We start from the raw sequence: 23,887 nt of genomic DNA, 5'->3' as shown, positions 1-23,887 counted from the left end.
GTGGGTTGTGGTGGGAGACGGGGGGCTTGCTGAGGAGAGCTTGCTGCAGGAGAATTTGATTTTCCGATGCAGAACCCACCTGGAGGACGGTGGTGGGTTTGGGATCAGGCTGCTATCAGAAGCATGTGTGCAAAGAACAGAGTTGGGCCCTGGCCCCAGCCTCACCCAGTGCACGTTGGCTTTGATTGGAGTGCACTGCTCAGGACCCTCAGATGTTCTGTCTATCCCTGCAAGGTCTCTGTGCTCAGGAGCAGCCTGGAGAGTCTGAAGTTCAGTCCCCGAGTTTTCTGGCATTCTGGAGTGGGAGGCTTGGCACCACAGAGGCCAACTTTGATTCCGGGTGTTTGGTTGTATTTGCATCTACAGTTTTGTGGGGAAGACATGCTTCGAGTTCAGAATTTCCCTCCAGATGAGTCATTAGCACCGTATCCACCATCACCACGCTCCTCTTCTGTACTTCTCTGTGGTGTTTCTCCTGGTTTGTGGCCGGTGTGTGGCAGGCATCCCATTTCAAAAGTGGACACTTGGAAGTCCAGTGACTGGCCCTGCTGCACAATTTCAGGATCCCCTGTAGCCCTCTCTGGACTTGCCTTTCTGTTCTCAACTTTCCCAGGGCTGTGACCCTTTAATACAATTCTGGGTGTGAGAGACCCCTCTTGGAGATGGATAGAGGAGCGGGTGTCTCAGTTTCTAAGAGCATCGGGAATATGTGTTTTCCAATGGTCTTAGGTGATCCCCGTGGAACGGGTATTCAACCCCAAAGGGGTTGTGACCCAGAGGTTGAGAACCATTGGTCTGAGCTGTGGGGATTTAGGATGACTGGTGCTTAGATTCTGAGGGATCCCTGAGAAGTCACCTCCTGGCTGGCTCCAGGATTACCCAGGGAAGGAAGCTCCATGGAGTCAATGGTGCCAGTCTTTGGCCTGGGAACGACAGCCTTGGGGTGTCCTTCCTGTTTGGGGCCAGGCCATCCCATGGTCCTCTGAGGCTTCTGTTTCCTCTACCTAGCAGGGCATTCTCATTTTCATGCGCGTAGATGCGGGCTCTTCCCACAGTGTGCTTTCACATCCGCTCTGATGCTCCCAGGCGTCTGTGTGACCTATGTCCTGCATGGACCGCACCCTGAGGCTGTCCAGAACCATAGATGGCTCACTTAACTCCTAGAGAGGCCTAGCTGGAACTTCGCAGTGCTCACCATCTTCAGGCATGGCCTTTTTGTCTCTGGGAAACTGGGCAATCATGGTTAAGTCATTGCTCTGGGGGCTTAGTTTCCTTGTCCGTCAAATGGCCATCTCCATAGCAAGAGGTCAGAACTCATATGCTGGGGTGCCTTCTGTTGGGGCTCTGCACCAATGTATGCCTACCATACATTCCCATGTGCTAAAGCTTCCCAGGCGCGCGTTTGTGTGTGTGTGTGTGTGTGTGTGTGTGTGTGTGGTTTCCTGTTTCCTCTTTCATAAGCTTGTATAGTTACTGCTGTTTGAAGAATGAAAACTGGGCTCTAAGTAGGTCTAGCTGCTGTGTTCCAAGTCCTTGAGTACAGTCAGGCCTCAGGAAAGAAAGGAAGGACGGAAGGGAGGAAGAAAGGTAGGAGGGAGGGAGGGAGGAAGGGACTGCGTGTGCCTGCAGCACTGGGGACAGTAAGACATGACATTCTCTATCTTCTCTCGACACTACTTCATCTGAGATAGCAGCATCTTACACTCTTATTAGGGGACAGTGTCTTTCTTTGCAAATGTAATCTACTGTCAGAACCCGGTAAGAATTCCCAGGGCTCCTTCCATTGTGTATGAAGCAGGAAATGATGCCGTTCTTGTCTGTGTGCCTTTCTTTCTTTCTTCCTTCCTTCCTTTCTTTCTTTCTTTCTTTCTTCCTTCCTTCCTTTCTTTCTTTCTTTCTTTCTTTCTTCCTTCCTTTCTTTCTTTCTTTCTTTCTTTCTTTCTTCCTTCCTTCCTTCCTTCCTTCCTTCCTTCCTTCCTTCCTTCCTTTCTTTCTTTCCTTCCTTTCTTTTTCTTTCTTTTATCCTTCTTTCCTTCCTCCCTTTCTCTCTCCCTCCCTCCTACCTTTCTTCCTCCCTTCCTTCCTTCCTTCCTTCCTTCCTTTCTTTAAATTTCTGAGCTTATCGGGTGGATAACCCCTCAGTGAGGTTCCGTGTGTCTGCGACATCTGACCATTCCAGGTGTTGGGCAATATTTGAAAGCTTTGGTTCTCGTCCAGTTGACTGGTTTCAAATATCTACTTAACATTTAGAGCGAATTCTTATTTGAATGATTCACTTAGATTCTTGTTTTAGTTGTTGGTTCTGGTGTAATGACCCTCTGATGAGATTCAAGATTGTTCCCCATGCTGAGAGTTCCGGCTTGGGGGCTTGGGTTTCGTTCTGGTTCATGAAGGCAGAGACTGCCTGCTATCTCCTTACACACACAGGCAAATAAGGGCAGTGATGCTTCCTATGCAGAGAGAGGGAGTCTGGGCTGGCGTGGTCCCTGCAAACCAGCAGACCAGTGTGCTGTACATAAAACAAGTTTCAAGCCCAAAGATCTTACAGCCCAGCCCTGGGAGTCTTGGGCTTCTGTCTGGCTCTCAGACTGACTGTGGGGTTCTGGTATTGGTATCAGCCTCTGTGGTGCTGGCTCAAACATGGAGTCTGGCATCTCTGAGACTTCTCTCTTCCTTTTTGTGTTGCAGATGTTTGAGACAGAGGCAGATGAGAAGGAGATGCCCCTGGACAAGGGGAAGGGGCCAGGTGCTGAGGAACTCACACCCATCAAAGACCCCTCTCCCGGCCAGGAGCTTCCTGCAAGACAAGACCTCCCACCCAGGAAGGACTCCTCTCCCAGCCAGGAGCTTCCTGCAGGACAAGACCTCCCACCCAGCAGAGACCCCTCTCCCAGCCAGGAGCTTCCTCCGGGACAAGACCTCCCACCCAGCAAAGACCCCTCTCCCATCCAGGAGCTTCCTCCGGGACAAGACCTCCCACCCAGCAGAGACCCCTCTCCCAGCCAGGAGCTTCCTCCGGGACAAGACCTCCCACCCAGGAAGGACTCTTCTTTGGGGCAAGAAGCAGCTCCTGGCCCAGAGTCACCATCTGGTGAAGACACAGCTATCCGCCAAGAGCCCCCTCAAAGCCCAGAAACCTCAACAAGCAAGAGCTCCCCACTGCACCAGGGCTCTCCTCCAACCACAGAACTCCCATCTTGCCAGGACCTTCCTGCTGGTCAAGAATCCACCCCTAGCCAGGACCCTCTGCTCAGTCAAGAGCCCCCTGTCATCCCAGAACCCCCTGCCTCAGTCCAGAACCTTCCACCCTCTCAGGAGTCACCTCCCAGCCAGGGCTCCCCACCGGAGAAGGCCCCTGATGGACAGGCCATCAGCTCTGGGGAGCTCGCCGCGGCCACCGCAGCTGTACCTCCGGCCTCCCGGCCCAACTTTGTGATCCCCGAGGTCCGGCTGGATAGCGCCTACAGCCAACAGGATGGGGCCCACGGGGGCAGCTCTGGCGAGGATGAGGATGCAGGAGAGGGAGAGGAAGGGGAAGAGGAGGAGGAAGATGAGGAGGAAGACACCAGCGACGACAACTATGGGGACCGCAGCGAGGCCAAGCGCAGCAGCCTGATTGAGACCGGCCAAGGAGCCGAGGGCGGCTTCTCGCTGCGTGTGCAGAACTCGCTGCGGCGCCGGACGCACAGCGAAGGCAGCCTGCTGCAGGAGGCCCGGGGGCCCTGCTTCGCCTCCGACACCACCCTAAACTGCTCTGATGTCGAGGGCACCGCGTCCACCTGGGCCATCCCTTCACCCCGCACCCTCAAAAAAGAATTGGGTCGTAATGGAGGCTCCATGCACCACCTTTCCCTGTTCTTCACTGGACACAGGAAGGTAAGAAGAGGAAGTGTGTGTGTGTGTGTGTGTGTGTGTGTGTGTGTGTGTGTGTGTGAGGGGGACAGGTACATGAGATGGGGAGGGCAATTCCAGCAGCTGTGGGAAGGAATCATCACTCTGTTCCCCCACCCCCCACTCCTTGGCTTCCCAGTGAACCTTCTGCCCATTTGATAGAAGAGAAAACTGAGGCCTCAAGGTACCAAGAAGGCGAACCCATAGGCTCAGATGTTCTGTTCTCCCAGCTCCGTTGTCCAGTGGTTCCCCACTGGAGACAGAGAAGGTGTGGTTTGGCCTGGAATGTTGTGCACTGGGATCTAAAAGGTCCGAGACAGTAGCTGGAAAAATAAAGCGTTTACGGGGCTGAGGAGGCGATGACTTTAGTGGGTAAAGCACTTGTTCGATTCCCCAGAACCCACATAAAGCTAGATGAGGTACTAACTACACCTCTGCAGTTCCAGGGCTCCTAAGGCAAGATGGGAGGCAGAGATGGGAGGATCCCTGGAAACTCACAGGTCATCTAGACTGGTACCACCAGCAGCAAACACTGAAAAAGGCCCTGTCTCAAACAAGGTAGAAGGCAAGGACTGATACCCAGGGTTATCCCCTAACCTCCACACACACACCCCCCCCATACACACATAAATATTATGATTTAGATCTGGTCCAAGCCTAGCCAGACTAGAAATCTGTTAGCTAACAACAAAGACAGTACATGTTTATTCTAAATGATTCACACTAATCTACTCAATAGCTCTGTGCACTACAGAGTATTTTGTGCCCATTTCACTGATGAAAAATCTGAGTCCCAGATAGGTTCTATAGCTTGACCCAGACCACATAGCCTCCGAGTGTCTGAACCAGAATCAGAGTCTGAGTCCAAGGCCAGAACTCTTAAGAGCTCTGCTATTTGCCTTGTGCAAATGTTTATAAACAGGCAAATCAACGTTTATGGTTCTCTGCTTTGTGCCAGGCCCTGTGCTCAGCGCCACAGCAGAGGCTGCAGAAGCTGGGGCGGGGGGGCGGGGGGAGGAATATGTCCGCTGGGGAGGGAAAGAAAGAGCGCTGTGCGTGGGCTGGGGACTTGGCCTAGTGGAACAAACCGCACTGTGGCCTTTAAGTCCTCCAGGCAGTGGGAGCCCAAGTTCTATTCCTTAGTGTAGTGTGGCCTTGAGTGAGTCACCAGCTCCTGTGAGACTTGCTTTCCTTCTCTGAAAAGTAGGACTTAATGGCTCTCTGTGTCCATGAGTGGGTGGCGATGAACTAGAAGAGCCTGGGGCCTGAGGACATGATTGACATCACACTTTGGAAGAAGCCCTCAGGGAGCCCTGCTTCTCCTCCCTCCCTTGAAGAGCATCCACAATGCTAAAGTGTTGTTATGGCAACTGTAGGAAGTCAGGTGGGAGCACAGCGAAGGCCTAGAGACCTGGAAGTTCAGGAGAGACCCTAGGACCTGGGACCACCAAGAAAACCTAAGAAAAGTTGCCCCCAGCAGGGCCTGGAAGGCCACATACATTTAGGATAAACTGAGGATAAGGCTAGAACAAGGTATTCCTGAAGCACAGACACATGGCATACTTACTGCCATTCCCTGGCCAAACCCATGGCAGACATCACTAATGGATTCCAGCTTACTTTGACACCAAGTTGGGACATGGCCTCCAAAGCCTTCTCAGCCAGGCATGGTGGTGCACGCCTTTAATTCCCAGCACCAGGGAGGCAGAGGCAGGCGGATCTCTGTGAATTTGAGACCAGCCTGGCCTACAAAGCAAGTTCCGGGACAGATGGAGTTGTTACACAGAGAAATCCTGTCCAGAAAAACCAAACAAAACCAAAACCAAACAACCAGACAAACAAACAAACAAACAACTCAAACCCTTCTCACCTTTGTAACCACCGACAACTCTACAGACCTGGCATTTTGAAAAACCACTTTCTGCAGGAAGGCGGTCAGGCTATCAGGACCATGAACTTTGGGCCTGGACACTAGAACTAAACCCCCAGGGGTTGGAGTTGCTTCTGTTTCCTCGTCTGTAAGTTCCCAGAGAGGGTACCACCTTGTGACTTCTTCTCCCCAGCCCGGCTCTCTGGAATCAGAATTCCCATGGCTAGTACCCAGACCCTGCATTTTAAACGAATGCTCCGGGGATCGTGATCCTTGCCCAAGCTTGATGGCCACTCTTACCATCTTAGGCCAGTCCTTGAGGCAGCCGCTGCAGGCAAGAGCCTGGAACTCTGTGTCATCGAGATGAGATCTCAGAGGGCCCACATAGACGCTGGCTGCCCTTCTCTGGAGGGCAGCTGAGGACCAAGGGCCCAACCAGCTACCTTGGGCCTCCCTGGTCTGCCTCCCACTAACCCCTCCCTTCTTGTTCTGTCTCTTCCTCCATCCTTGCTCCAACACAAATATTTATATACAGAGACGTCGTTAACACACATTCACGCATGTATTCCAACTTGCCCCTCAGTCCGGGTGACCCCAGTTCCCAAGAACAGACGCCCCCACCTGGGAGTCTAGTGGCTCTGTACCAGCTCCCTCCTGTCTCCACTTAGTGTTGCCCAAGGTTCCCACTGGCGTCTTCCCACCTCCCCACCCCCCCACGCCCACCCCACCCCCACCCCCACCCCCACCCCCGCAACTCCCCCACTGTCACTTCCTTTCTCAGGCTTGAGTGACAGAGCTGCCAGCCCCCCCCCCCCCCATCCCCAGCCTGTTTCCTCACCAGAGAAATTATGGTAGTGATACTGCAGAGGGCTCCTGGGACGCTCAAGCAGCTGGATGCAGGAGCTTAAGGCAGGATGCTGGCACTCTGCTCCCGATGGGTCCTCTGTGAACGGTTGTCGTGTTGCCGAGGTGGTTCGAGCATAGCAACCAGTTTTGGTTGTTGTTGTTTTTTGAGACGGGGTTTCTCTGTGTAGCCCCGGCTGTCCTGGAACTCTCTCTGTAGCCCAGGCTGGCCTTGAACTCACGGAGATCCGCCTGCCTCTGCCTCCCCGAGTGCTGGGATCAAAGGCACGCGCCACCGCCAGCCAGGCTTGCCGGTTTTACCCTCATGTGCAAAGCCCCACCCTAGCCTTTCTGACCCTCATCGCTCCACAGCATTGCTGATTCTTCTTCTGAGGGGGGATCTCAAACTGTGTAACTCACTGACTGTGTAATCCAAGCTGACCTTGTACTCGTGACAATTCTCCTGCCTCACCCTCTCAAGTGCAAGGATTACAGGCCTGAGCCGCTGTGCCCAGTATTAGTAGTAGCCTGTCCTAGCCCTCTTCTTAGTGGGAAGGACTGAAACTCTTTTTGTCCCAAGCCCCACGGTGAGTCATGTGGCTCTGCCCTTGGACCCTGCATGTCTCATGCTGATAGGCTGACAGAGAGAGAGAAGCGGCGTGTTCTCCTCGTGATGTCTACCCTCCGGCTTGGGCCTAGCTCCCTAGAGTGAAGTCGTCACTCGCGGAGACAGGTAAACCCATTCCAGTCTCAGTTCTGCCTGTTCCCAGACTCTGAAACCTTGGACAAGCCACTTCTTGGAGCACCAGTTTCCCATTGTCAAATGGGACTAGGAAGTCTTCCCGGGATATAGATAGCTCTAGGTCAGAGAGTCTAAATGATCTTTTTTTTTTTTTTTTTGGTTTTTCGAGACAGGGTTTCTCTGTGTAGCTTTGCGCCTTTCCTGGAACTCGCTTTGGAGACCAGGCTGGCCTCGAACTCACAGAGATCCGCCTGGCTCTGCCTCCCGAGTGCTGGGATTAAAGGCGTGCGCCACCACCGCCCGGCCCTAAATGATCTTTTAATGATGTGAGAGCCAGGAAGGCCCGGTGGAGCTGCCGTGATCCTAGGCTGGTCACACGTGCTGCTGGGTGGCCGAGCTGTGTGGCTCTGAGCACAGGCTACTCGCTCTAGGGCAGCAGTCCACATGGTGGTCTCCACACACCGCTGCCATCCTGCCCGGGTGTCCCGAGCGAATTCTACTGTGAGTTCATGCCTTAGAGAACCACACACTCCTTACAGGCTGCCTGCTTGGGCTGGAGGCTTCACAGGTGCCCACTGAGGTCCAGAGAGTGGGGGGGATCATGAGGCAGGCTCTCCAGTGGAGCTTTCATCGGGCCTGGCCTCTGTGGAGCCAAGCTGGCTTATGGCGCCCCCTGCTGCCGGACCGCTGGAGGCACAGCACAGTGATGCAGCAGTTAGCCTTTAGTGCTAGTCCCTGCTCTCCAGAGGAGCCCCTCTTGGTAACTGTGTGTGTGAGCCCAGGAGCTGTCACTGACTTAGACACTTCAGCCGTGTCTGGCCGTTCTTTGACATTGAGGAAAACGCAGGTGATGGCCCTTCCCTGGCTGTGCTTCCTTCCTGCCCCCCTTGCAGGGGCTATCATGGCTCCAGCCAAGGTCACAGGTCAGACACAAGGACTCCCAAAAGCCCTTCATCTCCAGGGTAGGATAACACTTTATTTTCAAAAAGTCTAAAGGTGTTTCCTATGTCTAAATTCCCCATGTCTCAATAAGTTCAGTGCACAGACCACTGCTGCCACATGGCCACACAGGACCCAGCTCGTCAGCCACACGTGGCCACACGACCCCAGAAGTCAGACCAGGACCAAGAGGGGAAATCATCTGGGGCCCTGCTCCTCAAGGAGCCCTCAAACCCCAGTGGGATTTGATGCCAGACCCCAAATTCTCTGCGTCTTAACAGCTCAAAGAGTCCAGGCAAGTTATACTGTTCTGGGTCTCAGTTTTCTTCTCAGTGCAAGCCAGGAGAAACAGTAGTAAATGGTGCTTGGAATCGTGAGCATTAAATCAGATCATATGTGTCTACGGACTTTAGCACAGTGCCCGGTACATAGTACTTGCAATGGCTGATGAACACCGACCACCCCTGTGCCTTTGTTGATCCACGGCAGCCCTATGAGGTGGGTCCAGTTGTGACCCTCATTTTACCAAGAAAGGAAGCAGACGTGGCAAGCAGACAGAGCACAGCAAAGGTCAATTAGCTAATATGTGATTGAGCTAGGATGCAAAGCCAGGCCGTTTGGAAGCTACACTCTTAATCACGGCTATAATTACAGTGGTAATGACAATAAGAATTATAGTTATTATTCCGTGAGACTATGAGCTCCTGGTCCCAGAGGTGGCAGGGTGAGGCCAGGCAGGCCCCAGGGATCCCTGCCAGAGTGTGGGCAGGGCCAGTGACTCTGGGTTCACTTCTGTTACCTTCCAGCAGGGCAGGGTCCTGGAGGAGGGGTAGGGACAGGTGGAAGGAGCTGCCCTTTTGCAAGCTGGGCCTTGCTGCAGCTGGAGGAAGAGGACCTTGGGGACCACACTGGCACCTCCAAAGACTCAAGGCTGCTGCCAGGGGGTGTATTTAAGAACCACTAGGGCTGGGGGAAGTTCCTGCCCTTCTGTCTCAGTTTTTGGTTTTCCTGGTTGCAGCCTCCCTCATCCCCATTTCCCTTTTAGTGGCCGGGCTCCCTGGTTGCCTGAAAGCTGAGTCCCAGGGTCAGAGCGTCCCAGCCCACGGCCTGGCTCCTGGGCTTGGACCCGTCCCTGCTGAAGATGACCCCACCCCACCTCCAGTAGTGGAAGGAAGAGCCCATTTCCCAGCAGTACAGAGACTGGGGGTGGTGGCTGGCGGGAGTGGTCCCCAGGCCCATTGTGTGGGGCTGATAAAGTGCGGAAGCCGAGGTTAGAATGGGAGGAAACCCAGCTCCCTGGGCCCTTTCCCACGGGTGGGGGCTCCAAGCACTGCTGAGCCAGGCTAGCACAACAGCAGCCCGTGTCTCCGCGGGACAGCGGCAGTGACGTCAGGCCGCCGAGCTGGTGAGGGCATGGTTGGGGACCCGGACTTTCGTCCTGGTGAATCTTCCGGCCTTGTTTTGGCAGGTAGCTGACCCTAGGCCTCTGCTGTCACCAGAACAACCAAAAAAACTTTTTTCAAGTTGCTGGGAGCAGCACACGTGCTGGGGGGCTGGCTTCGCACCACGTGGGTGTGTGCCCCTGGTGCACGTACACACAGGAGTTTCCCGCTCCCGTGTGGCAACCAACTCAGGAAGGAGGCGGCCTTTCCTGAGTCCTGGAAACATTCACCTTGTGCCATCTTGGCACTTGCGTGTCTGCGCCCTCTGGTGGACAGGCCTTGATTTACACAGGCTTGTTCTGTCTCTTCAATGCTCAGTGGTGTTTGGGCAAGTGACAGTGAGCCTCTGTTTAATTAGGGACTTACTAGGAGGATTAAAGAGATGGGAGCCAGAGGGAGGGTATGAGGCAAGGAGGAGACGGAGGGCACAAGGAGAGAGGGCCTCTCATGCAGAAGATACAGGCCAGGCAAAGGCAGAGGGCCGGGGCTGTAGAGTCTGCAGGCTCCCACGGGACATGGCGAGGAAATTTGCTGCCCTGGATCCGGCAGTGAGGACTCCCAGGTGCATTGTCTCCAGTCTGCATCCCCTTCCCCATGCATCCATCTGACAAACTCGACTTTGTGTGCTCCTATCACGCCGGCTGTATGACGGTGACCGGTCTGCCTGAGGCTTCCTCTGGGAAACTCAGATCCAAGCCGAGGAGGGTTCGGACAAAGCTATTCTGGGTGTGATGGGGGCGTTAAAAGAGATAGAGAGGGCACAAGAGGCTCCCTGGGGACAGTGACCTCTGAGCTGCCTGGCTGAGGTCTCTCAATCTTGGTCTTGCCCTAAGGTGGATCTCAGAGGAGGGAGAGACAGGAGAGTCACCAAAGGATGGGGATGATGACAGAGCGACTGTACTGGGCTGGGGCAGAGGAGGCGGTCTCTACAACAGGTGCTGGACTGGAGATCAGCTGACGGTGTAGCAACTGGTGTTAACGTGAAACTCGTGCCAGGTCCTGTGATGAGTACTCTGCGATGGAATTTGGATGCTATCCCAAGAGCACTAGGGAGCCCTGGGGTGCTTTAAGGCAAAGGGGATGCTCTCAGTCTCCTTGAGCATCCTGAGCTAGCCTGTTAGGGTCTTGGTCGCAGAAATTAAAGAATGGAGAATCAGAAAGGCTCAGTGACTGGCCAAATCACACAGCAGAAACCTGTCTAGATCCCTGCTCACCTGCCAGCCAGGATGCCTGGAGTGATGCTCTGTTGTCAGTGACAATTGTCCCTCTGCTTCTCCCCAGCAAACCAGGAAGAAGCCGACTGCTTGATCTGGGAGCTCTGCCAGGGACGGAGCACTGGGGCTCCACAGGCTGCTTACATGCTGCTGGAGCCCTGTGCCCTGGGTTTGAGCAGCAGCTCCTGGGTACCTAGACAACATCGTATCTCTGTTTTCTCTGCAGATGAGTGGGACTGACCTCGGGGATGATGATGAAGCCTCCCGGAAGAGAAAGAGCAAAAACATGTAGGTTGGGAAGATCCTGATAGTCATCCCCCTGCCCAGGGAGTCTCCTGGCAACTCTCTCTTCTACCCCATACTGGTCTCCTGGATGGGGGTGGCTGGGGAAAAGGAAGGGTGGCACCCAGCCACACCCACTCCCCTAGACAGATACTAAGAAACAGTGAGATACTGAAGTCCCAGGGAGAATCATCAGGATCTTGAACATTTATTTTCTTAGAGATAGGCAGCAACCAAGAAGCCCTGGCCTGGCCTAGCCTGGCCTCTAAGCTGAGCAGTGATGCAGAAAAATCTTTGGCACACAAAGAGCTGAACTGACAGTCTCATGCATAGACAGGAGGGGGCACTGTTGGCCCGGCTACACTATACCATCCTCTGTAAGCCTTTGTGGTCAAGCCAGCCCAGGCCCCCTACACTTGTGGAGGTTTATTTCTGGTGCCAGTTAACAAGGTCTCTGGGTTGTGAGGGATGGGGTGTGCGTGTGCGTGTGCGTGTGTGTGTGTGTGTGTGTGTGCGCGCGCGCGCGCGCGTGCGTGCTCCCATTAGGTTTCCTCAAACCTTCAGGCTTAAGGCCCTGGAGACTGGAAGAGCAGAGTTATAGGGAGTAGTCTGTGGGATCATGACCCCCAAAGGGAACACATCCCCCTAGAGGGAACACATTCCCCCAGAGGGAGGCCACCGTTCCTCCAGGTTCAGTAGTATCCACAGATCAGAAGGAATTGGAACTGGGGGAAGGCGACAGGAGTCTTCCCAGGCAGAATGCCGTAAGTGACCCTCTTACCTAGCACAGACCTTGGATGGAGCCGGCTGGTCTATGAACCCGTTTTCTCCAGCTTCCATGCCCTCTCCTGTTTTTAGCAACAACAGTGGGCTTCTCTCAGTCTGTAGCCGGAGACAGTGAAATGTACGAACAGCAATCCTCTGCATGGGCACTCCCATTTAGCTGCAGTCTGTGGGGGTGAGGGTGGAGGGAGGGAGATATGTATTCACTACCAGAGCTGCTGTGGGGGTACCTCGGAGAGCATTAGGTGGTGATGGGGGCGGGGTGGGGTGGTGGAACTGCCCCAGACACACCCACTTCAGCCTCCTGTCAAAGTAGGCGTGGTCTTTTGAATGTCTGGAGTTCACATTCCTCAAAGCTTAGACCGGACTCAGCATCTGATATGAACACAATAGCCGGAGTATTCATTGTGCCGGGTTCTGGGTTCTGCGTGCGTTATGTAGGCAATCCAATTTAAGCTTTACCGTTACTTTGCATGATCTTTTTATTTGCCGTATCCTCATTTTACAAAAGGAAACAGACTTATGAAGAGGTTAGTCACTTGTCCAATCCCCGTAACAAGAGAATGGGAACCAGGATGGGAAGCCAGTCTGCTTTGGAGCTCCCAGCCTTACCCAGAGAACTGACGGTCTCTGGACTCCTTGGTCTTAGCCCACTGCCTTGGAACCTATTGCATCAGGGACCCATCTCTGGGCATCTGTTCCTGAATCCCAGGACAAGTGTGACTGCCCCCCTCCCCACACACAGAGTCCTGAACACCCCAGCAGGTGGCAGGAGTATCATCCTTGTTAGATAAGCAGGGAACTTGACCTCCAGAGCTGTTGGGGGGGGGGGGGTGGCTGGACACAGCAGACTGGGGGAGCTTGGGCTTGACCCGGAGGCTGTCGTCTCCAGAGCTCAGAAGCCAACCTCCACCACGTAGAGTGCCACAAATGGTCCCAGAGGTCCTGGGGCATTTAGGCTTGACTAGCTTCAGAAGGAGAAATTCCACAAGTTATCTAGAAAGTTTGATTTTTTTCAGTTTCTTGGTTTTGTGATTTTGATACTGTGATCTCTATTCGAATCTTTGACTTCAGTTAGCACTTCACATCTTCAGAATTATGGAGAACAACAGTCAAAATGAAAAAAAGATTATTCAATCACAAAACTAAATATGCACAGAAATTAAGTAAACCATCAAATGATTCTCCACCCTGCCCCCCCCCCCAAAGTTTATAGTATTTACACTTTAGGTTATTCAAGCTTAGAACTACTGAGACTTTTGGGCCCTCTTGTATATTAATGGATGGCCCTGTCTGATGCCAGTGAGAGCTGGCAGGAGCTGGCAGGGGACCACAGACTAGGGGTGTGAAGTACAACAAGGGGCCTTTAACCCTTGTTTGACCAGCAGCTTCCTGAAGGCTAAAATCTGCCTCTGGGAGGAGCAGCCTGGCTAAAAATGGTTTTTGGCTAAAAATAGTCAGTCCTGCCACCCTGGTGGGCAGAGGCTCCTTCCCTCCCTCCTTCCTGCCCAGCAATTTGCTGACTTGCCCCCCCCCCGTTGCCATGGTAACAAGGGAGGTGGGTCACAAATAACTGGGTCTGGCTTTCAGCCTGGGGCTGGCCCCAGGGGCTGTCCTTTGCAAACACATGCCCCTTTCACGCTGCCTCTCAGGGTTGGCCAGGAGGGCTGTTTTTCTCGGCTCCCCCCTCTGGTCCCTCCCATTTCCTGGCTCCGCCTGTCTGAGTCCCAGCCGGGCTTGTGCCTGGAGTGCAGTCATCCCGGCCAGGATTCCAGAGAGAGACAGAGACAGAGACACACACACAGAGATCCAGCCCTCTGCAGTCTGCACATTTGCCTGGAAGCCTAGGAACCCTGTGGGAGGCAGGAGCCTGAGGGCGCTCAGTTCCCGTCATCCTGAGTCTCAAGGTGGGGGACTCTTTGGAGATGCTCCGAGGCATGTACCTCACGCGCAATGGGAACCTGCAGAGGCGGCACACCATGAAGGAGTAGGTGCCCCTCGCTCCAGTTTGCAGCCTCCTGCACCCCACATTTGCAGGGGTTGTGTGGGCCAAGCTGATCAACCCTCTTCTCTGCTTCTGCCCCCAGAGCCAAGGACATGAAGAATAAGCTGGCTATCTTCAGGAGGCGAAATGAATCTCCGGGGGCCCCGCCAGCCAGCAAGACAGACAAGACAACAAAGTCCTTCAAGTAGGTACCCTCTGCCATCCTGGCACTCGGGTGATCACTGGCTTTTAGAGAGGACTGGGCAGTGGGTTTGGGGAAGAGGCTTTGTCCACTGGATCCTACTATAAGGTGAGGGAAACTTGTTTTGGGGAACCCAGTACCCAGCAAGCAACTCTTTCCAGAAGCTGCTGTTCTGGGGAGAAGGCCAGGCAGGGGTGGTTGGAGCTGGAAGCAGAGTTAGCTTCCCAGCCAGAGCTCCTTACACACTCCTACCCTCACCCCTCAGGCCTACCTCGGAGGAAGCCCTCAAATGGAGCGAGTCTCTGGAGAAGCTGCTGCTTCACAAGTGTGAGTAGGGGCCAGCCCCTCTGTCTTCCTCTGGCCTTCTTACCACCCCACCCCTCTTCCCATAACTCATCCTAGAGAGTGTCCCCCAGAAGTGCCTTCACTGTCCCCTGGTCCCGGTCGCTCCTGTTAGAGAACAGCAGGGCACACTAGGGCCCTTAGTCTGGCCTTGGGTTGGCTCCTGCCAGCCCCTCCCTGCCCGTGGGAGCTGGCCCTGCCTGCCAGAGGCCGTTGGGACCTGTGTGTTCAGATCGTATTCTCAGAATAAGGGCAAACATTTCCATGGACCGAGGGCTCACACTGGCCTGGGCCAAGTATGCCTGCCACCTCTGGGGCAGGATTCCTCCAGATCTCCCATGGCTCCAGGAGATGGGTTGGATAATCCTTATTTTACAGAGGAGGACACTGAGGCACAGAGAGGGGGGAAAGCAGCCAAGGCCCCAAACAAGACATTCACAGGGCTAGGACCATGTCCAAGTGCTCCACCGTTCTCTGGGGTAGGGACTCTTGAAAAGTTCCCAGCATGCCCCCTCTCAAGGCTCTTGGAGGGGGTACGGTGGAGGGGTTGCTAAAGGCAGGCGAGGCTGGCTGTGCCTCTCACCCTGGCCTGGTCTTCCCCTCACAGATGGCTTAGAAGTGTTTCAAGCCTTCCTTCGCACTGAGTTCAGTGAGGAGAATCTGGAGTTCTGGCTAGCTTGTGAGGACTTCAAGAAGGTCAAATCACAGTCCAAGATGGCAGCCAAAGCCAAGAAGATCTTTGCCGAATTCATCGCGATCCAGGCTTGCAAGGAGGTAAGACTTTATGCCAGGACCTTGGGTCCTCAATCTCCCTGACCCAAGAGCCTTTCTGCTGCTAGGAGGCAGCCAGCAGCTCAGGAAGGGAAAAGGCCGGAGTGACACTCAGTGGTTTGCTAGGTGGACCAGAGAACAGAATGGTAGCCCATAACAAAAATGGCCTGACTTGGCACTGCCATGTGCCAGGTACATGCTGAACTCTTTATGCATGAGCTCCTGTGTTTAATTTTATACTGATCTCTCCAACAACTCTGAATATTATCCTCATTTTAAGAACGAAGAGAAGTCTGGGCTGGGGGAATAGCTCAGTTGGTCAAGTTCTTGCCTTGCAAGCATAAAGGCCCACATGGGATCCCCAGAAGCCACGCAACAAACAAGCCAGGTGTTGTGGTACATGCTTGTAAGTCCCTCTCAGGAAGGCAGACGGGATGGCTCGCAGGCCAGCCAGTCTAGCTTAATCTGCGCACCCCAGGTCAATGAGAGATCCTGTCTCCCTGAGGAAAGGTGGATGGCATCTGAGGAATGACAGCCAAAGCTGTCTTCTGGCTGTCGCATGCAAGCACGCACATGCTCACACACAGTCATACACAAAATGAAGAGGGTCTTAGAGAGCCTGCAGAGACCTCAGTCCCACTCAGTGCCCTCTGTGTGTGGGCACACATGCACGGTTCTCACAGCTCCGAGGAAAGCACCATTTATCCCGCATGTAGAAAAACTGAGGGACAGAGTCCCTGAGTGATTATATCAAGGCTGCTAGCCCATGAATCTCGGCAGCCTGACCCTAGGGGTGGCGTTTTTAGGCGTCATAGATTCTGCCACCCAGCAGCACTTGACTGAAGCAGGTCTTGGGGCCCTTTGTAATGTCATGGGGTACAGAAGAGGCTGTAGTGACCCCCACTGTTTCCCTGATACTTGGCCTCCAGACAAGTAGCCCTGACCATGCCCCTCTGTGACTCCTCAGGTAAACCTGGACTCATACACACGAGAACACACCAAGGACAACCTGCAGAGTGTCACGCGAGGCTGCTTTGACTTGGCACAAAAACGTATCTTTGGGCTCATGGAAAAGGACTCATACCCTCGCTTCCTCCGCTCCGACCTCTACCTGGACCTCATTAACCAGAAGAAGATGAGCCCCCCACTCTAGGGACCACCAGTATCCAGCTCAGCGTTCACACCAAGCGGAAGCAGGCTCCCTGCCCATCCGCCTCCCTCCCCTGTGACGGAGGGGGCAAGCGAGCCCCCGAAGGCTGTGTCTCCAGACAGACAGAAGGACATTTGGATTCGAGACCTGGACTGAGAGAGACCCAGGCCGCTACAGGAGTAGGAGGACAGGCTGCATCAGGTCCTCAATGCTCCGGTACGAGGGGATCAAGGGCTCTGGCAGGCCCCAGCAGGATCAGGAGCTGTAGCTCCATGCTTTGGAGATTCAGAGACTTCACGCTGACCAAGTTCCTTCAAGAACTGGCGAGGGAAGGACTGGAGGCCCAGGCCTGGGCTCTGAGGACGTCTTGGGGGCTGCGGGGGCTCATGGCTCGGATCCTCCCCCATTGAATTTTATTTATTTAAACTGTAGTTGGATGCTTGGCAATGAACTGTAATAGGAAACCTTTGCCCTGCCAGTTTTCTTAATTTACAAGTGCAATATCTTAACCAATGCCTTGTTAAAGCCACCTGGAGGGGTGGCCACCACCCTGCAGTTTCAGGGCATTTGCTGGTCCCAGGAACCAGTGGTGGCAGCTGGGCCTTCTAGACTGACAAGGCCTTGCGGGGATGCTGCAGAAATCTGGCACCCCCTAGGTGGGTGTCATTGTCCCCCCCCCCCCAAGAGATCTGGGAAAGCATAGTGCCCTCCAGCCACACAGGAACAAGTGTTGGAACGAATAAACGGCCTGTGTTCTTCTCATTCTTGGGCGTCGCTGTGTGTTCCTGGTCTCTAGCCTTCACGGGTGGCTGGGCCGGGAGGCCTGCGAGGTGCACTGTCACCCCAACAGCGACGTCTTTCTCGCGACCACCTGCTGGCCACCCTGAGGCCAGCCTCTGGGAGGGCTGCTGCCTCTGCTGGGCCACAGGCTCCTGGGGTCCTTGGCATCTGTCCTCATTTTTCCAGATGAGGACAGCGAAGCAGGTCAGGTGACTTGGGTCAGGTCCTTAGGCAGCAGGTACCAGAGACAGAGTCTAACCGAATGAAGCCTGATTGGCCGTAAAGCTTCTGCCCTTGGCCCTGGGCTGACAACTCCGCAGGGTGGCTAGCTGCCTGTGGGACCTAGTCAGTTCCTCCGCTTCACCCTGCCACACCCTGCACTATTAATGAAATGTCCAGGGGCACTGGGATGGATGCAAGAGGTGAATGGGGCCAGAGTCTCAGGTAGGGCGGCAGCAGGCTCACAGGCCTCTAACGGAAGGAAGAGCTAAAGAGGTATAAGGAAGGAGGACTCCAGAGTTCCTCTGGGGCCTTGGGCCCATCTCTCTCCTTTGCATCCTTATTTTCCCTCCTGTGTAGCAAAAGATACAACTGTAGAAAAAGCCTGCTACAGAGGAATACTGGAGGGTGGTATACTCTTGCCTAGATGGGGCAGAGGAGGGCCCAGAACCAGAGCCAAGCTGACACCCGGGCAGGCCCTGGAGCCCACACATACAACCTCATGAGGCACGGTCCAGGGTGAGACTAGCTTTTCTGGGAGACTCAGATGAGTAGATGACAGAGCTGGTATGTGACAGTCTAGACATAATCCCCTAGATCCTTTTGCTTGCCTGGAGTCCTGGGCTCAGGTCTGTCCACCAGGGAGCTGGAGATGCAAAGGGCATGGGCCTGACAGTCACACTCTTCTCTGCCATGCTGTGTCTGCCCCCTGCACAGGGAGAGGGTCAGAGTGGTAGCTGGTAGCTCCCATCAGGAAGTTTGGGGGCTGCGCCGTGCAGAATGGTTGGGCAGGGCTTGAGTTCGAGAGGGTCCATGGTCCCGCTCCCGTTGCGGACCTGGGGTTTCTCTTGGCAGGAGTGTGTGAGCTGACCACCTGACTTCAGCCCCCTCTGCAAAGGCTCCTCCGCCTTGGGCCTGTCTTTGGAAAGACCATCTGGATGCCAGGCTAGTGTCCCCCTTTACCAGACAAGCTCTGGTAAGCACCATCGGAGTCAGGTGTGGTTAGTCTGTCTCCAAAGGCTGCATGGGTAGTAGAAAAATGCAGTCCTGGGTCTGAACCCTGTCGTTGCTACTGACTCACTCTGTGATGCTGGCCTGTCACTGTGGGGCCCTGGTACAAGTAGGGAGGATGCCACGGACAACTTGGCTCTGGGATGGAGGCCCAGGGAGCCAATGCAGATGAAGGATGTGCCCTGGACCAGGCATGGAGCAGGGACTCCAGACGTGTTGGCAGCCATTTTCTCCTCCAGGAGAGTGCTGGGTCTTCCTTCCCCAGGCCCTGGAAACCCAGCAGTAGGCCTAGTCAGTGAGTCTGTTTGGCTTTGTAAACAGTGAAGGCCTTTCCCACCATGGGGCCTCCTTAAGGCTGACCATTTGGGAAGCAGAGCTGGGTTTGTATTTGAGAGCAAGGGTATTTCTCAGGCTTCTTCCAGGCCCGAGTTGGAGGACCTGACTGATTCCTGAGGACTGCAAAGCCACTTGTTTCTCTAAATCCTTCAAAGCAGAGCTAGGCCAGTCAGAGCTTAGGACCCTGATGCCTCGCTTGTCCTGGCTCCTCTGGGGCATCTTATGCTTCGAAAAGCCCCTGGCTACACACAGAGATTCACTGTCCTCTTTCGTGGGGTTCCAGGGATACAGCCATGAGCCAGACCCTCCACCTTCCAAACCCAAGTTGCCATGGAAACCAAAGTCCAGGAGAACAAAGTCAGGCAGATGGAATTCCCATTTCGGAAGGCCCCATCGCCTGCTTTCCATGACTCATGCACACCCTGGTTCCTTTGGCAGTGTGGAGCAGCTAGAGGCTGGTCTGGAAAGGCGCTGGGTTCTCCTGTCCTGGCCCCACCTGGACTCCCCAACGGGTGTTCCTGGACTCCCCAACGGGTGTTTGTGTGTGTTTGGGCACATCCTCCTACCATGTTAGGCTCAGTGCCCTCACCTGGGTAGTGTTGTTTAGGACCAGCATCTCGTCCAGCAGCCTGGGCTGGACAATGTGGGTCTCACGCTGGGAAGGCCTTTTCTGCACGCACATCCTCTCACACAGCCAGGAAGACTGAGGCAAGGCAAGGCCCGAGCTCAGCAAGGGCATGGAGTCAGCCTCTCTTAGTTGCTGCCTCAGCTTCCTCCTGGTCCTGACCTGTGGATCAGTCTCTTAGCCTTTCTGACTCTGGTTGTGTCCCAAGAGTTGGGAGTCTAAGCGAAGCTGTATGTAAGGTCACTGTCGGGTGGTCCCGGCGTGGGTATGTGTCCTTAAACATAAGCTGCTATTGGCAATAGTATTCAGGATCTAACTAGACCCGAGAGAGTGGGGAGTTTTTCTTCTTGTGTAGCTGGAAGACACAGCTAACATGTTCCCAGGAGTAAGTCAGAGACAGCGTGTCCCTTGCATGGCTGCCCAGCCTTGGCATGGCTGCCCAGCCTTGGCCTGGCTGCCCAGCCTTGGCCTGCCTGGGAACAGCTGGGGTCAGTTAGAAGGGTGAGTGGGGAGGGCACAGCCATTGCCACTCTACTAGGTGCCTCTGCCAGCTCAGCTGGGCTCCATGTGGATGAGTCAAAGCCCTCTTGCTCAGACTGGTATGTAAGCAACATATTTTCCTGTCCTCCCCTGGCCTGGGACAGCGAGTGTCCCTAGCTCCTCCAGCCTGCAAGAAGCCAGCTGGTCCAAGCTGCCATGCAGTGCTGAGGCCTTTCCTGGGTCTCTGCTTGCATTCCTTCCCTGACAGAGACTTCATTATTTCCTGAGGGTGTGCAGGAGGGCCTGGGAGCTTCTTGAGGGCTCTCGACTTCTGTCCATCTGACGTCAGGATCTTGAAGCAGGTCATTGGTAGCCTGTGAGGGACTCTAGTCATAGACTCTCTGATCCTAAGCCTCTCTGATGTATTTCTCTGTCCCTTACCTGCTTCCAGATCTGAGGCTCCCAACACCCCGGCCCCAGGCCTGTTTCTGCCTTAGAGTTCTGGACCCTTACTAAAGTCACAGACTCTGAGCTGGGAGATACACCTTGTTTGCTGCTGCTTTGCTTACAGTTGGCAACATCTGCAGAACATCTGGCTTTGCCTGTCCTCTCCATGATTGAGCTAGGCAGGAAGAAGAGGTACCCAAACCTCCTGCCACATTAGTGCCCTGGGGTGGGGGACTTCCTGAAGAAAAGCTGTGGGGCTGTTTCAGGCCAGTTCAAAGAGAGGATGTAGTCAGTGAGGGATGGGAGGCCAGGTTGCACATGGGAAGAATAGTTCCCTCTAGTCAAGGCACACACTGAACATGTCGTGGTCCATGCCCTGTCCCCACCCGTCCTCACAGTTGCCTGAGGCAGGAGCTAAGGATTATTTTCACCCCATAAAAGAGAAAATAAAAGTTCTGGGGAATGTGGGTGAGCATCTTGCTGCTGGCAGGACTGGGACCTCAGTCCCCGATCCCCAAACCCTACCTCACACAGAAGCAGAGAAGACCTTAGGGAGGCAGCTGGGTCTGCAGCCCTCTGAGGAACACAGAGAAGGTGGAGAGGTGAGCAGGGCCGCAGAGGTCTGGGCCCAGTGTTTGCTTTTCCTCTCTAGTTCTCCTGTGTCAGGAGCTGGTTCCATCCTCAGAGTTTGGTGCATTCCAGGCCAGGACCAAAGTGGCGAAGAACAGGACCTTTGGAGGGCAGTGGACCTGGGTTGAGCCAGGTTTGTGGACTTCTGTACTGTGTGACCTTGGATAAGTCACATCACCTCTCTGAGCCCCTGCTCCCTCATTTATGAGGAGAGAGTGATAGCAGCTCTCTGCGACATGAGAGCAGTGTGAGCTTTCTAGGCAGACCAGCTGTGCCTGCCTTCCACTCCAGATGCTCTGGGTCAACCTCAACGCAGGGCCTTTGTGTTCATGGTTTCCCTGCCTGGGTATGCCTCCCCCGCTCCTTAGTGTGACAGTGACCATAGTTAACATGGATGGAGGGTCAGCTTGCCTGACTTCTGTCACAAAGAGTCGCCTGTAGCTAGAGATTTCCTGCCTGGCCCACAGTCAGGACAAATCTCTGTCACCTGCCAGTCCCACAGCAGCTCAGACCCAACCAAGTAAACACAGAGACTTATATTGGTTACAAACTGTATGGCCGTGGCAGGCTTCTTGCTAACTGTTCTTACAGCTTAAATTAATCCATTTCCATTAATCTATACCTTGCCACGTGGCTCGTGGCTTACCGGCATCTTCACATGCTGTTTGTCATCATGGCGGCTGGCAGTGTCTCTCTGACTCAGCCTTCCACTTCCCAGCTTTATTCTCCTCCTTGTCCCGCCTACACTTCCTGCCTAGCCAATGGCCAATCAGTGATTTATTTATTGACCAATCAGCAACACATTTGCCATACAGAACATCCCACAGCAGTCGCTGCAAGGTGTCGTGGAGCCGGATTCAGAAGCCAGGCCTTGGCAGCTCACCCACTTAGTTTCCAGACTCGAGCAAGTTGCTTCCCTTTCCTGGCCTCAGCTTACCCTTTCGTGTGTGGGAATGGTGCTGAACCCGCATCAAAAGGCAGTCATGGCTCTAAGTGAAGAGTGCGTCCTGGGGAAGTGCCGGCAAATGTCTAGCAGCTATAAACCCACGAAATTCCTCAATAGGAAAAGGGGGTCCAGAAGCCGAGCATGGTGTGCATAAGGCACTCAGGAAGTGGAGGCAGGGAGGGTCAGGAGTTCAAGGTCAGTCTAGGCTACATAGCAATTTCTGGGCTAGACTGGACTACATGAAACCTTGTCAAAAACAAGCAAGCGAAAACAACCCCAAATCCCCAAACCAAACAAAACCCAAGGCACAGAGTCCATCTTGCCCTTGGGGACACGAGAAAGAGGAGTCGGGCGTGAGGGCTCCAGGACCTGTGCTCTTGAGTTCAAGCTGTGTTTCATCCCTCAAACCCTACTTCCGAAGCTTGCTGTAGCCATCACCTCTTCAGGGAGACTTCCCAGACAATAATACTCACTACAAGGGGCCTTGCTGCTGCTCACAGAGTGCCTGGTGTCTTTCCTTCCTTGCCTGTCACAAGTTGTAACTGCCTGTCTCTATGGGTTCATTTTGTCAATGTCTCTATCTTTCAACAGTAAAAGCCTTGGGGATGGGGTCCCCATCTGTCTCTCTCCTCATGGCATCCCCAGCCTTATCACAGTGTCTGACACGTGACCAGTGCTTAGTTGGTGCCTATTTAGTGGCTGGGACTGTGGCTCAGTATGTGGGTTGGGGACGGGCTCGAGCTAAGAAGCCACCCCGGGAGATAGCTGGTCTTGAAAGCTTAGGAACCTGAGTGTAGAACTCATGTAAAAAGTCGAATGTTGTGTGCATGCTTGTTACCCCAGCACTGGGGAGGCTGAGGCAGGCAGATCCCTGGGGCTTACTGGCCAGTTCCAGATCAGTGAGAGACTATCTCAAAACACAAGGTGATCCACACTTAGGGAATGACACCATGGCCTCCATGTGCCCACACTCTGCAAATAGAGCTTGAGTTCTCCTGTGAGTTATAGAAAGAAACACAAGACAAAAAGGAGAATCTCTCACACAGAAAGAAAATGGAGATGCCCATGGCCCAGGGTTGCCATGGCATTTCCGTGAGCATCACAGCCCCGAGTACTTTCTGTTTGCAGCTTTATCTCCTAAAAATGCAGCTTCCACGCCTTAGCCAAAACATCTGCTAGAGCTCTGGCCATCAGGGAGAGGTGAGGGGGCTAAGGAAGATGGGCAAAAGGTTAATACCAGTTATTGCTTAGAAGGTGGCCCAGATTGTCACATGATACTCAGGACCTTACTCACATGGCCACCCTGAGTTATAAGGGAGGTTGGAAATGTGGACATAGTCTAGAAAGCAACATGGCCAGTTTAAAGCCGTAACAACAAACAAACAAACACCAGAGGTTTTATTACTCTGGGACTCTGAAATAACCTCAGGGTAGAACCGATATCGAGGGACAAGCAACCATCTGTCACTCGCCAAGGCAGCTGCCTGCCTGTTCTTCTCGGGCTGTGGAAGGTAAATGGATATTTATCAGTCAGCTGCTAACACAACAGTGCTGCAAGAAAGCCTCCCGAGCTCGGTGGTTTAAAAAGCTGCCATTTCTTCTCCCACATGCTCTGCGTGTATCTGTACTCCTCTGATCCCAAAGGAGCTGGGTGGCTGGCTTCTCGCCATGGCTGCATACAGATCTGCTGCTGTATCCAGCCCTCCGACATGAGAGCCAGCATCCATCGTCCTGGGAAAGTTCCTACTGCAATGAAGGCAAGGTTTTATTTTAAATTTTGAGGTTCTGAAATAATTATATATTCACAGGGAATTACAAAAATAGTACAGAGAAGTCACATGTACCCTTCACCTAGGATCCCCCCCATAACTATATCTTACACGATTATAGACCAGTTTCCACCATAAATGGAAACTGACATCGGATAGCATGTGTGTAGAGTTTGATGTCAGTTTGTC

At 53.9% G+C, this 23,887-nt stretch overlaps 1 protein-coding gene across 11 annotated transcripts in view; it reads left to right on the top strand.

The window, feature by feature from the left end:
- Positions 1–17,217, top strand: part of Rgs3 (regulator of G protein signaling 3) — a 125,505-nt gene extending 108,288 nt beyond the window's left edge. For 9 of the 11 annotated variants that reach the window (XM_052718838.1, XM_052718824.1, XM_052718825.1 and 6 more), the window contains 6 exons: positions 2,689–3,876; positions 11,168–11,229; positions 14,094–14,195; positions 14,458–14,519; positions 15,142–15,308; positions 16,273–17,217. In XM_052718838.1, the coding sequence (XP_052574798.1) occupies positions 2,689–3,876; positions 11,168–11,229; positions 14,094–14,195; positions 14,458–14,519; positions 15,142–15,308; positions 16,273–16,458 (1,767 nt within the window). In that variant the 3' untranslated portion in view covers positions 16,459–17,217. Of the gene's footprint in view, positions 1–2,688; positions 3,877–11,167; positions 11,230–13,299; positions 13,994–14,093; positions 14,196–14,457; positions 14,520–15,141; positions 15,309–16,272 lie in introns of those variants that run through there. The other 2 variants (XM_052718835.1, XM_052718837.1) reach the window with 2 other exon arrangements.
- The last annotated feature ends 6,670 nt before the right edge of the window (positions 17,218–23,887 follow it).

The sequence above is a fragment of the Peromyscus californicus genome, unplaced genomic scaffold, assembly GCF_007827085.1.
Source record: "Peromyscus californicus insignis strain IS unplaced genomic scaffold, ASM782708v3 Scaffold_5__1_contigs__length_169319896, whole genome shotgun sequence".
Taxonomy (NCBI): Eukaryota; Metazoa; Chordata; class Mammalia; order Rodentia; family Cricetidae; genus Peromyscus; species Peromyscus californicus.
Note: the sequence above shows the minus strand (reverse complement) of the source record. Positions and strands in the feature narration are given on the sequence as shown.